The sequence below is a fragment of the Sebastes umbrosus genome, chromosome 4 (genome assembly GCF_015220745.1).
Source record: "Sebastes umbrosus isolate fSebUmb1 chromosome 4, fSebUmb1.pri, whole genome shotgun sequence".
Lineage (NCBI taxonomy): Eukaryota > Metazoa > Chordata > Actinopteri > Perciformes > Sebastidae > Sebastes > Sebastes umbrosus.
This window is the reverse complement of record NC_051272.1, coordinates 25070947-25085705: the sequence shown is the minus strand read 5'-3', so window position 1 is coordinate 25085705 and position 14759 is coordinate 25070947. Positions and strand designations below refer to the sequence as shown.

At 43.2% G+C, this 14759-nt stretch overlaps 1 protein-coding gene across 3 annotated transcripts in view; it reads right to left on the bottom strand.

Annotated features, from left to right (window-relative positions):
- Positions 1–14759, bottom strand: part of mob2a (MOB kinase activator 2a) — a 71260-nt gene that overhangs the window by 33038 nt on the left and 23463 nt on the right. The window contains exon 1 of one of the 3 annotated variants that reach the window (XM_037767919.1): positions 8187–8735. The exons of 1 other annotated variant lie outside the window; for it this stretch is intronic. In XM_037767919.1, the coding sequence (XP_037623847.1) occupies positions 8187–8224 (38 nt within the window). In that variant the 5' untranslated portion in view covers positions 8225–8735. Of the gene's footprint in view, positions 1–4640; positions 5166–8186; positions 8736–14759 lie in introns of those variants that run through there. One more of the 3 variants, XM_037767918.1, reaches the window with a different exon arrangement.

Below are 14759 nucleotides of genomic sequence, written 5' to 3'. Positions count from 1 at the left end.
AATTACAATATGCTGAAAGGTTATTATGGAATTTTTGCCAAATGATGGTAAAAATATTCTGCCTACTGCCGCTTTAATGATGAGTAACAGGGATTGTCTGCTATACGAGCTCCACTGAATCCTACTGGTTGATTTTGGACTGCATGCCCCTTTTTTTAGGTGGAGTTTGGGTGGAGTAGTATGATATACATAGCGGGAAGTTGGGTTACAGTAGAAACAAGAACAGATTACACAGAATGAAAATCTAGCAGATCGATATGTTTCCTGGAGTTCTTTCCTAGACATTGATTTTCAACAGACCATCAAACTCTCATTTAAAAATGAAAGGGTTTAACTTGCTGTTTAGTTAAAGCCAGAATGACAAAGCAGCTTGATTATACAGTGCAGCAGCCACAGGAAATAAAACCATCCTATTCCTCCAGGCAACGCTTTGAACAGATAATGATTTAGCTAGCTAAAGCAGCCCAACTTTCCTCAAAGACCGGAGCATTTCATCTTAATTCAGTTCAGCCCCGTCTGAGTGACAGGCAGCTACGCGAGGAGGGAGTCTGCTGGGCTGAGGGGAACGAGTGTGGGGTTTGTTGGTGGAGAGAATGGCGTCCTTGTTGAGCTGCACGCCTCAGCTCTGTGGAGGCAGCCAGGCCTGCCAAAGATAGCCTAATGAGAGACACATGGAAAACAGTACGGGTCTGCTCTGCTAATACAACGCACACAGTATGATGATAGTCAGAACTATTGTTCCACACCACACATTTTACCAACTGATCCACTGAGAGCATATACACACACACAAGCCTTTGTCATGTGATGGAGCCTCCAGGTCTGAATGTGCCTGCTTTCCAGCTCAACACGTCAACAGCAATATATCATATGGGTACAGAAACATTAAACCTCGCAACAGAGAAGAAAATTGGATTTTCTGTTTCATGCTGGAATTGTGTATGGAGCAATGATGGCCACAGCTGAAACCTTTAACGTTATTGTAGGGGGGGAACAGAAAAGGGCAGAAAATTGAATAAAGCTCAATGAGAACTTGACCCAGGATTCAACTCTGGCTGTGGTAGTTGCCTCAGGACTGTTTTGAAGGAGGCCCTGGAAAATTGATCCAGTGAGTTTGTGTGTGTGAGAGAGAGAATGTGTTTATATGTGACAATGAGCATAGGTAGAGATTACAGTGAGGGGTCTAAGACAACTTTCAATGGTGTCACAAGGCTGACAGCCCAAACAAAAGCTCAAAATGCAAAGCTAGGCTACACACTTTAAAAGGTACAGTGTGTAGGATCTGGCGGTATCTATCGATGAGGGTGAGGGGATTACAACCAACTGAAGCATCTCCCGTGTGCCAAGCGTGTTGGAGAGCTACGGTGGCCGACGTGAAAACACGAATGGCTCTCTCTAGAGCCATCTGGAGCAGGGCCAGTGCTCAGAGTGAGTATGTAAGTGGGAAGTGAGTGGTGAAGCAAGAGAGAGAGAGAGCGGTGGCGATGGGAGTGAGTAACATAATCGACTCCGGCCCAAGCAGGAAAAGTTAACAGTGTTTGGTTTGTCCATTCTGGGCTACTGTAGAAACCGCCTCTGTTAAGAGGACCCGCTCCCTATGTAGATATAAATGGCTCATTCTAAGCTAACGAAAACACAACAATTCTTATTTTCGGATGATTATGCAATAAAGAAAACAGTTATTAATACAATATTCCATTTCTACCTATAGATACCCCTACATGTTACACACTGGTCCTTTAATGAATGCAAAACTAATCAGAATAGTCACCCTTTTTTTATTGTCAGACTTTTTTCTGCTCTTTTGGTTACATATTAGTGCTGAGAGCGTAAAGGCCACGTCTATATGTTCATAATCATGAAATAGTTACCGTAAGAATACACTTTTTTTTCAGTCTCGATATTGGACCACTGACACTTAAATCCCAACCAGACTGGTTAATCTGTCAACAGACAGCAAACACATGGTGCGCATGAGATTAAAACAGTGTCACACATGTTAGACAATACTACCGTCATTTCCATTGCCAAAGAGTCTCTTCAAGCAAACCCAGTAAAACCACAACGTGTTGTTTTAGGGCTGCCCCCCTTTAGTCAATCAGTCGACTAATTGGTCGTTTTGGTCTTAGTAGACTTAGATTTCTTTAGTGTATTAGTCGTTTTTTATGTTTTTTTAATGCTAATTTCCAAGAAACTTATGAGCACATCTCTGGTAAACACAATATTTAAAGTGGTGCTTTTGTGTGATTCTTTTTGGAGAAACTCAGTTTCACCGATCTGTTGATTAAATAAACAAATTGATTAGTCAAAAAAATCGTATGAGTGCTAGTCGACTAAAAATTTCTTTGCCCTAGTTTTTATACTTTGCTTTTTGTACGTATGAAACAAATAGGACATAACTTGTCACTTATTTGTTAGCCATTCCTCCTGCTTCTAGTCTTTTATGTTAAGCTAAGCTAACTGGCTGCTAACTCCAGCTTCAAACAAACAGACATTAGAGTGGCATTGATTGATGGCATGACTTTTCATCTAAATCTTGGCAAGGAAGCAAAATAGCATATTTCAAAACTGTCAAACATTTCCTTTAAATAGATGCTAAATCATTTCATATGGTGTATTTACGTGCATGTGATGAGAAAATTGCTTCTAATAATCTTCATTTGCTTATGATAGTATACATAATTCAAAATTAAATTAAACCGAGATATCATTCTACTATATTTATGCAATTTAGTAGGAATGTCCTCGACCAAAAAAATTCTTAGTCGACTAACACTCGTTGATTTAAATCAACAGATTTGTAAAACTGAGTTTCTCCACAAAGAATAACACAAAAGCACCACTTTAAATGTTATGTTTACCAGAGATGTGCTCATAAGTTTCTTGGAAATAAGTCATTCAACATGAAAAAAGCACAACAACTAATCGATTAAAGAAATCTTAGTCCAAAGACCAAAATGACAAATTAGTCGACTAATCGTCTAAAAGGGGCAGCCCTAAATTTTAGGCTGAATTTGTTGACTCTTAAAAGTTCTTAGCTAAGTGTATCCTGCTTTAATTCAACTAGTATAAAACAATGAGTCTTTGCTCCTGACTGTAACATACAAAAAAGGGAAAGGCTGAGATATGAAGGCCAATTCCAACTTATTTTACTTTACGTCACACGATGACAGACTGTCCAGTTGCTCCGTTCTAAACCGGATAATCAACATTAGAGTTGAAGCTGTTTGACGGAGGGATGGCGGGCAGTTTCTACTCCACACAATGCTACTGTTGAAAGCTGAAACACCGGAGCCCAGGGGACGGAGGGCTGGCCCGGGCCGAGGTCAACGAGGACCTGTTTGGATGGGTGTGCCTCCAAAAACACACATCAATCAAGCCATATAACATCACCACCAAGCTGCCTGATTGGCTGACGGAGACGCCGAGGCAGAAGAAACGCTAAAAATAGAAGTGACGGCCCATTTTGGCTTAATGAGCCCATGATACATCAATGCGCTGTCCAGGTCCCACCCCTACCTTGATCATGACTGGGGGAGAAAATAACATAAGTACTCCTGGCACAAGCCACTGCCTTCACAAGGCTTCTGTGTGTATTTCACCGAGGCCTACAGTACCTAACACATGTGCAGCCTCACAGATACATGACACACATAAACGGCAGGCTGTTATTCATACTAAGAGTAGCAGTGAAGTGTAAACAAAGTTCTGAATCACAGCGAGGCCTAATCTAATCCAGCTGTGCTGCTGTGTGTGCGTCTGTGTTAAAGCTACAATTTTAGCCTCGCCATCAAAACGCTCCTTAGAGACCTAAAATGTTATATTTAGATTTTATACAGCAGTCAAGTCAGGCTCGGGCCGGCTAACCCCAGAACCACAAGAGAGGGGAACCAGAGCCTTTCTGCTCCGACTGCCAGAGAGCCGAACCTCAATCATCTACCCTCTCTATGAAGCACAACAACCAGTTATATGATGCACGGTGCAGGCTCTCCAACAGTTGTTCCAGGTAGGGAACCAGAAAGAAGCTAAATTCAGGTGGTAATGACCGGAAAAAAAGAGCAAAGTCTGTTAAGTCAATGCTCTGCAAACAACAAAAACAGAAAAAAGCACCTCCCTGTCCCCTTGTAAGGGAACACTGTGTCCAAACAAACAGTGCAGCGCAGCCAAAAGGGCAAAAGAGGAGGATGAGAGGAAAAGTTGGACAAGCCAGACAGACTAGCTGACTTCTGGCTGCATGCCATTTCACTGCAACTAGCCCTCACCTACCCTCCTAACAAACTCTGTACCCAGCGACATCTAACACCCCCCCCCTTAAATCAGCTATAAGAGGATGGCTGTGTGCCATCATCGTCCCTCTGTCCTCTGCTCCCTCCTCCTCCTCTTCCCGTCCCATAAGTCAAGATACCCCTTGTGTCTGACTACAGCAGAATCTCTGCCTGCTACCACAGCACTGTCCTCAAAAGTCTCCTACAAAACCGCAGCATCAGAGACAGAGAGAGTGAATGGGGAGGAGGAGGTGGGGCTATGTCAGTTGAAGAATGCTGAAAAGCCAAGTACGACGTAAACAACAACAACAATAACAGTAAAGGGGAAGGAAAGGTCAAGAAGGGTAAAACAGTAACAGTGACTGAGTTAACTACCGATAGAAGAAGCAGTCGCAGCACACCAGAACCCCCATCCAGTCCGGTGGCGAAGCAGAGCCTGGGTGACGAGGCTCCGACCCAGAGCACCCTTCCTCCCTTTCACCTCCTCGTCTCCGCCGTTCCTCTCCTGCGAATTCTGCTACAGGTGCAGCAGCAGCTCCGGCATAGCACCCTGTGTAATCATACAGCTACTGGAACGGAGGTCACGCAAGACGGACAGACGGACGGACGGACGGACGGACGGACGGATGCACGCAGGTCGATCAGGGAGTCAGCCAAGCAAAGCTTTCAAAACAAAAAATCATTCATAAAACCAGACGCACTTCTCTGAGCATGTTTCTCTTTCTCTCTCTCCTTTCCAACTACTGCAACTGCCTGTCTGACTTTCACACTCTTGCACACTCTCTCTCTCCGTCTCTCTCTCTCGTTCCCTCGCTGGCTCCCACTTGAAAGGCGGGAAGATTAGCTTGGCAAACAGAGTCCCATAAACAAACTGCTGACTGCTGGGCAGCACAGGCTGGACTGCAGAGAGGGAGAGTGAGAGAGAGAGAGAGAGAGAGAGAGAGAGAGAGAGAGAGAGAGAGAGAGAGAGAGAGAGAGAGAGAGAGAGAGAGAGAGAGAGGTGGACAGAGGGACAGAGAGAGAGACACAGTGAGAGAAAGAGAGGAAGAGAGCAATCTCAGCCATCTGTATACATCCTAAACATCTTATCTCCGCCCATCGCTCACACAGACCAAGCACACACTATTTGCTAAATATGACTCCCAGTCAAATCCTGTCAAACCTCTCGGGACAGTTAATCAGTGCAGCAGCAAGTTGACGGCCCCTACATGCTTCTGAAGTGATATGTAACTAAGCTATAACAGCAGATGGCTAAATGTCAACCCTTGAGTCAACACCGAGGAGGGTCTGAACACGTGAATGGACACGCAGCACAGGATGCACACGTATAACAGTGACTCTCCATTCACACAAATGATGCAGAGGTACGGGATGGGAGGGGCTAGCGCGGAGACAAGCCCCCAGGAAGCGAGCCAATCGCTGCGGAGCACTGGTGTTGTGATGTGGGCAGATAAGGTGAAGGACACACGGGGTGAATCATGGGCCTCGTTACATCTCTTTCCCTGCATCGTTCAATAAGAGCAATCACTTTCCTTCACCCTCTGCTCTTCACTTGCTTGTTTGAACATCAAAAGACACACACACCAACGCTTTACAAAGGACTGCAGCGGTCAGGTGTGTGTAAATGCTGCAATCCAAGGCTGCAGTCAGACGCCGACACAGACTTAGCCGACCACGGCGAAGGCAGCCGACACCGCTGAACACTGGCGCTCAATGTCAAACCGGCCGCTCTGCTCAGAGGAAACAAATCACTGCAGCCTGCCGAGGAAACGACTGAAGGTCAACAGAGGCGGAGACGACAGACACCTTCACATGTAGCGACCGCAGGGGGGCCATTTCTGCTCTTATTCTGTCGCCGACTTATCAAAGAGCTCCTGAACACTGAGATGTATTTAACAGTAGCCAGAGCTAGCGGAAAACACTGCTCATCCTCCCTCTGCTGCCTCTCTCCGCTCCTGTTCTTTTTGAGATAAAAGATGACAAAGACAGACCGCAGCAGCCCGGTGAAGCACTTCTACATCCCATGACGTCATTCCCTCCTCCAACACCTCCTCCTCCTCCTCCTCCTCCTCATCCTCCCTGGAGGCCTGTCACTAGGAGCTACAGCTAACAGGCCTCCTCTTTCACTGTTTAATTACCTCATCTCTCTCACCTGCACACACACACGCACACACGTGACACCATCGCTCACACAATAGTCGCAAAGGGGGGGGGGATAGTAACACACACTTTTCTTGCACACACTTCCTAAGTGAAAACAGAAAGGGGAAGAACGGAGGAGGGGTATACAAGCGATAACATCATTCTCGCATTTTCGGCTGTGTGGTGAAGTGGGTGTTTGGCACTCATTAGCGCCCTTTGTGTTTCACTACCTAAAAGCCAGGATGTGGGTTTTGTGTGTGTCAAGTACAGCGGAAGGCCATATGCCCTGTAACAAGGCAGAGGGGAAAAGGAGTGCCAGGGGAGTGTGTAAGAAGTGAAACTGCCGATAAATTAACTGTCACTTTTTCAACAATATGAAAGTTCTTGTGGGTCACCCTGTGTGTGTGTGTGTGTGTGTGTGTGTGTGTGTGTGTGTACTTCCTCAAACTTTTGGGCCTTATCATAAAATCCAGACAAAACAATAAAAGCAAGACATCCGCTGAATTCAAGAAAGCCGTGTGACTTGTCCGGCGGATGGCAGACGGACAAAGAAAGTTTCTTATAAACTTGTGACTTGGAGAGATAACACAATGAGGGGAGAGAGAGAGAGAGAGAGAGAGAGAGAGACCGAACCACTGGGCAGAGGAAAGACCCGACTCGTGACCGGGTTTAGAAACGCCACGATATGAATAGAGGCCGTTGCAATCATGTCAAGGGAAAGTGGGTTAGGGGGGGAAGAGGCGGACACACATAAGTGCACATCATTCACACATACACAAACACATAAAAAGTTGCTAGGTGATGGGACGGCAAGATATTTCTGTGGCGGGGAAGGAAAGAGAAAGATAAAGAGGCAGAGGAAGAGGAGAGATCATTTTGCTCTTTTCCATAATGGAAAAGAGGAAACAAAAGAGAGATCCCACCCCCCCCCTTAAAGCGAGACAGACAGGTTTCTCCTGATCCAACCACAAAGACTGAACTACACGTGGAAGCCACACTGTTAAAAATCAGGGGACCCTTGAGAGGACATTAAACTATCAATGTCCGATTAGCCACGATCAAGTGTTCAGAGGTCATCGAAAACTGAAAAAAAAATGGGGCAACATACTGTATATTTGCAATTTAAAAATAACTGCAAGTTCAAATTTCACAGTGATTTTTCATCAGATGCATCACAATAAAGAAGAAGTAGCCCTCATGGTGCAGCTTGTGTGTGTGCATTTAGAGTCCCTACATTTAACCGGCATCAGGCTAAAGAACGCTTTTGTCCATCAGTCCATCTTGTTGCTAAATAATAATTAATGTGCTGCTAAAGACATGTAAATCCAGAAGACAGATGGTAATTTTGTAATGGGTTATGTATGAATAATTGTGATGTGTTTTTGTCTGATGGGTCTGTCTGTCTAGGGTAACAGTAATGTCTAATGTATGTGTATTTTTTCCTCAAACTGAGCTGCCTATGGATGCAAAATTAATTTCAGTGCAAACTGACAATAAAGTTGTATCGTATAATGCTGCAATAAAAAGTCTGCTTTAGCATTATTGAAGTTACCATAGGATATTAAAGAAATACCAATAAAGAGACTATAAAGTCCACCACTGTAAGCCTCCATGGAAATATCACAGACAAAGTGAACTGATGTATGAGCTAAGCATAGTAACAAACCTCCCTCCTCTTCCTCTCTCCTCCTCTTCCTCTCCATATGGATAACACATTATCAAGTTACCTCTGCGCACATTACATTACATTACATTACATTACAGCAGCCTCTCTCTTACCTATTTAGCGTATAGGACCCGTTCCTTTTAAACCTCATCCTGGACGACAGGAAGCGGATAAAGAAATCCAGAGTTGACGGTGTTTCAGCTTTTTGTCGCACCCCGAAAAGAAACAGCAACCCCCCGCCGTGTCTCTTCTCTCTCCTCTCTTCTCTGGACGGCTGCAGAGCAAACACACGCGGAACAATACGGAGTTGCTCCTTGCAGTCCCTTTCTCACTCCTCCAGCACCTTTTCCCTCTATCTTTCTTTCTTCCCTCTCCTCCTCCTCCTGGGTTTAGTTTCCGTGGGGCAGGGTTAACGACTCTTCAGTCTGCTGCAGGCGTTTTCCATTGAAACAATGAGAGCTCGTATCGGTCCGGAGCGATGCTAAAACCTCGTGATATTAACACAGAGTCTGGTGGAGGCTGGGTCTGCTTTGTGTGCACAGCCTCGCTGACGCACACCACCGCGTTTTCACTCCCGAAAAAAAACACCAAATGCAACTTGAACCTTTTCTTTCAATATGTCCACATGTAGATGCACTCCTCTGGCTCGGTTCGGCGACATGAAAACCAACTAAAACAACGTCCAAATACCAAATAAAAGCATTTATGTATTACAAGCCGGCAAGCCTTTTATATGAAAAATGAGAGCCAGCTTCCTTCTTTCTTCCCCATTCACAGTCCTGGGAAAGCTCTCATGTTTCAACAGCGTTTCCTATCTGAGGAGCTATATATATATATATATATACACACATATATTCCTCCATATGTTCAACACAAAGCAGACTACCACCACCCCACAACATACAGCTCCTGTCAACGCCTGAAGAGTGAGACAGATTTAAGGCTAAGAATAGGGCTGAGGATCCATTAATGCCATTTAAATCCAAAGAAGCCCTTCCAAGTAAGTGTAAGTGTCTTTCTAATGGACACATACACAACTCACTTTACAATTGGTGATACAGGAAGCTGGTAAACATGCTCCTGTAGCAGAACTATAAGGCGTTTAATTGATACAGTATTAAAGCAGCAGTAGGTGAGATTGGAGCAAACATGATTAAAAAAAGTTATTTAAAAAAAAAAAAAAAAGGGTAACGATATCCTGACAGTAGTGCATGAGACAGGTAATCTGAAAAAAAAAAATCATGTGTCTTTGTGTCCCTCCGGTGCTCCTAATGGCATCTGCAAGATTTCACAGACCGGAGGAAAACAAGCAGTAAGAGCTGATCTGGAGTCTGCCGTCTCTGAGCAGCTTCACTTGCAAATTCCAATCAAACGGTCAAACTAGGCAGCGCTGATCAAAAATAAATCAATATTCTGTTACTGTAATGCCTATTTATTGCGTAAAAATGTTTTGAGAAACATTTTGTAGTGTACTGTTTAGCTGTAAAATGAGAACGTCTGTGACCCGGCAGCCATGTTGAGATCAGTTGAGGAAATACCAAACACCGCCCACCAGCCGGAGCAAAAGTTCTCATTTTACAACTAAACAGTACACTACAAGATGTTTCTGAAAACATTTTATGCAAGAAATAGTTATTACAGTAACAGAACATTGATTCATATTTGATCAGCGCCGCCTAGTTTGATCAGAGTTTGCGAGTGATTGACAGCTGCATGCGTTGAATGAACAGCCAATAGGAACGCTCTCTCTCTGAAATGACCTGTGATTGGTCATTCAATTTTTTAAATCCTGAAAACAGAGCCATGAGGAAGAGCAGAAGTTCAGTTTTCTCTCAGAACACTTGAATTACAATATGCTGAAAGGTTATTATCGAATGTTTGCCCAATGATGCAAAAAACATTCTGCCTACTGAAGCTTTAACATATATCACTGGATCAAACTAAAGTAGATTATAAGAGGATGTGGTTTAATAAAGACAGAAATAATGGCTTTCTGGAAACTATACTTAAATTATACTAATTACAGGTGGTCATTTGCCTTGTAATGATGGTAAAACTGGAGGTCTACCTAATTTCAACCTGCCATTACTGCACCAATGAACTCTTGACCTCACACCAGGTGCTGGTGAGGACAATGACCAAATGACCAATAACAATGAACCATAATAACTGGCTGGCTAGTGAGCAACATCCGTGTTTTGCAGCATTTTCAACATCCTCTCTGACACACACGGCGAGAATTGACGATAAAATGAGCTGCAGGAATGTTAAAATGTGGAGGAAATGACAGGCAGAATAGAGGTGATACTGACTGAATGACTTTACAATGATAGAGTGTGATCTTTATCACTGCTGCTGCACCCAGACCCTGATGTATGCATTCCCCCAGGAAAGCAAGCTTGCTGCCTGATCTTTGTGTGTACACTAGATACAGCTCAGGTGAGTCAAAGCTCTTGTTTTGTCAAGTTTGGATTTGTATGGTAATGGGTAAAAAAAAAAAAAAAAAAGGAGAGGTACAGAGAGGTTGGAGAAGAGAAAAAGATGGATGGATGGGGGGAAAGGGAGAGCGGGAATATGTTGAGCAGAGGGCCAAACCACAAAGACTGAAAATGGAAAGACCAGATGCTGCTTTTCTTACAGCCAATTGAGGAAGCATTGGGGATGGGAGAAACTGGATTCAAATCCAGGATGTAATGCGCTTCAGTACTTGTCAAGACACCCCAAAAATTATGTTTTTAGAACTTTTATGAAGCCATCTGCTGGACGTGACTTGAAGACAAAAAAATAAAAATAAAAAGAAGAATAAAAGGAGCTATTTTCAGCTGCAAGCTTCAAAACTTTAAATAATCTCCATGATAATAACGACAGATTAATTAAAAGGACAGCTCATCTAAGAGCAAACATCCAGTTCAAAGAATCCTGAGCACCATGTCCATTAAAAAAAAAAAATCTCTATGACAAAATTAAATGTCTCATTAACTTTTGTGCGTATAGGTCTGGAGGGATTACAGTACAAAATGATGACTCCAGGCAAGTGGTAAATGTAAGAGCATTCAGGATTATTCAGCATTACATCATGGGAGTGCGCTGCAGTGTGTGTGTGTGTGTGTGTGTGTGTGTGTGTGTGTGTGTGTGTGTGTGCGATTCCTCCACTCCCACAAAAGCACTCAGGGTCAGTTTCAACGGCTCAAAGCTCGTTTATTACAGTAAGAGCAGCCTGGCACCAGAACTGCTGATCAATCGCATCACTGCTGCTGCTCAGTCAGTCACTGCAGAGTTACACAACAGCCACTGGAGGGAGGAGGAGGAGGAGGAGGAGGAGGAGGAGGAGGAGGAAGATGGTTAACAGAAGATGAGAAGACTCTGGAAGGTATGGGACAGAGAAGGCTTGGAGTCTGGATGGTGGAAGGAAAAGAGGCTGAACACTGCAGACCACAGAGGCACAATTAGCCTGAGCTTTATTGATGCAGTTCAAAACAACCCCCCCCCTTCTTTCCTCCTCCTATTCAGTCTCATTCTATTCCTCCTTCCTGCACTTATTCATCACCGGCACCTTAACTTCCCTTGATTTTATTGCTCTTTTTGCAGCCCCTTCATTAAGCTAATTTGAGCTTTCTTGCGTCTTTCGCAATCCCTATTCAAGCCTCCTCTCTCTCCCTCTTCTCCCTCTTCTGTCCATCCAGCTCCCCACATTCATCTTCCTGTTGCATGTTGTGCAAGAATGGTGTGAACTTTAAGTGTGTGTCCATGCATACAAATGGCGTTAAAGGTTTCCAGTGTCGATGCATGATGCCTTCTCTTTTTTCGTTTCAGGAAGAAGCAGCAGATTTTCCCTGAAGCTATTGCTATCGAGGATAAAATAAAATACTTGTCTCTTTTTCTCTGCCGCGTTCCAAAGCGACAGAGAAGCTTCCAGAAAACAGTCATCGCTGGCTGCAACGCAGCTGTGGAATAGCCCTGGCCCCCTCCACTCCCACGCAGGCTTTCCAGGAATACACGGCACAGAGTCAAACGCCGGACCGCAGTGTACAAACACACACACAAATGGACACACGCACACACTGGCTCCAGCAACTTGAGTGCATGTGTGAGAGGAGAGCTTTAGAGAGACTGTGTCACTGCATGCGCCAAGCTCTCCAGCACAGAGGTGATACTGACAGAGAGCACACAACACTTCCTGCTGTAACGCCAAAAAAAGAAATGAATCTTATGAAACTGCCAACATATGTGTGTATTACGCAATTTGATATACATAGGCTCTTGCAGCCAGGTACCAAGAACGTACTGTTTCTCTCACCCACACACCCTAAATATGTTTTAGCAGCACACACAAATAAACACACAGAGCACAGTCAGAGGTATATGTGAGCTGGGGCCATGCCAAAGGGTGCTGTATGAAAGGGCCTATATATACGGCAAGGCTGGGTGACGCCAGTCTGTCTGTGCGTCCGTCTTTCACATACAGTCTGGCCCCATAGTGAGAGGACGCCACTAGTATCTCACCCTTTATAGTTCCCTCAGTGGGTCTGTCTCTCTGTCTGTCCATTTAGTCGCTCTATAGGCTCCCGTTGCTTGTCAGTCTGACAATCTATCTCCACTAAGCTGAGGTAGCTTCCAATAATACAGTCTGATGCTGGTCTATCAGTATATATAGAACTTTGTGAGAGTTAAGTGGGAAAAGGTCAGTGATGTTGACATTTTCTCAAATGTCTCTTGGATGCCCCCAAAGGCAAATGTTATGTCTAAGTATTTCTGGGCTCTGCACCCAATCAGTATTATCTTTCTTTATATCTAGACAGCTTTGGTTCCAATTCAAATACCAGGAAATGAAGTGCAACCTTACCCATGCACTGATCACTGCTCAGGCATTTTGAGAATGTAAAGCTGCAGCGCCAGCTTTGGAAAACCCATCTAATTTATAAAAGAAAAAGTCCCACTTTTTTTTCTTTTTTTAAATTTTCCATAGTTATTTTACTGCTACAAGAATCTTATGAGTACAGTATATATCAGTGAAGACACTAAGGTGATATTAGTCTGTAGGTTCTGGACTGTTGGTCAGAGAGCCAGTGACATTTTTCACCTTTTTCTGACATTTTATAGAGTAAACAATTAATCTAAAAATAATAATCGATATAATAAGCAATCAATAATCAATAGGGCTGCTCCTTCTTAGTAGATTAGTTAATATATCAGTCGTTTTGGTCTGAGTCGACTAAGATTTCTTTAGTAGATTAGTTGTTTTTTATGCTTTTTTTCATGCTGAATGACTTAATTCTAAGAAACTTATGAGCACATCTCTTGTAGACACAAGATTTAAAGTGATGCTTTTGTGATTCGTTGTGGAGAAACTCAGTTTTACAGATCTGTAGATTAATCAATTAAACGACAAAAGTGTTAGTTGACTAAGAATTTCTACGGTCGAGGACAGCCCTATTAATCGATAATGAAAATAATCCTTGTATTTTTTCCTCAGAATTTGCATTTAAGGAGCCTGAAGGGAGTTTACATTCTACATTAAAAAACTAAAACACAGTGGGCATTTTATAGGCAGGTTGGAGTATTTTAAAACTCAATATCTTTAGGTTTGACTACTTTAAGGTCAGCAAAATAATTAAATAAATTAAATGGTTCAGTTTTTCCCCACTATAATTTAATACCCATCAGTGTGGAGAAGACTTTGAAACACTATTTAGACCTTAATGTAGGGCTGGAACTAACAATTTTCATTATTGATTAATCTGTCAATCATTTTCTTGATTAATCGATTAGATGTTTGGTCTATAAAATGTCATAAAATGGTGAAAAATGTCGATCAGATGACATCCTCAAATGTCTTGTTTTGTCCACAACAAAATTTAGTAAAGACACCAGAAAATATTCACCTTTCAGAAGCTGGAATCAGATAATTTAGACCTTTTTTTCTTGAAAAAAACTACTCAAACTGATTAATCCATCATCAAAATAGTTGCCGATTTATTTAATAGTTGACAACTAATCAATTAATAATTGTAGCTCTACCTTCATGTGTGAAAATATGTCTAAATTTGGCTTTTTTGTGTGTGTTATTCACATAAAGAATCAAATATAACCTAAAAAAGAGAAAATCATTCATTGTTTGAACTGTTCACCAGTCTGCACATCCATCCTGTGACCGGTATGTCACAAAGGGACACTGCTTAGTGAAGCACTGATATGTGAAACTGCTGCGGACGGTGGGACTATGACGCCACCTATTGTTAACCAGAAATAATGCATCGCTCATGTGGAGAGAACAGACCAGCATCTCCCCTTTCTCATTCTCTCTCTGGGGCTGCAGCATGCTGGGCCTGAGGAGCAGTGATGAGAGAAAGGCAGCAGGCAGAGGTGTAGCCAGGCCGTCACTGATGTCCTGTTGACTGGTATGCAGTCTGGTATTGCTGGCATGTGAATAAAGGCTTTGCACCAGTGATGGAGGGGAGGATAGAGGATTAAAAAAAAAAAGAAAATAGAGGAGGTAAGGAAGGAGAAGGAAAGCAGCGTGGATGCCTCAGTGACGTCTGGTATTGCTGGTATGTGAAAGACATCGAGGGCATGAAATGAATGGAGGGAGACGAGGAGGAGCAAGGTCTGTAGTGGTAACAAAACCATGAGGGCGATTTGTTGAGCACCCATATAGGATCCTTTGTGGAGAAACACATTTAAAAGCT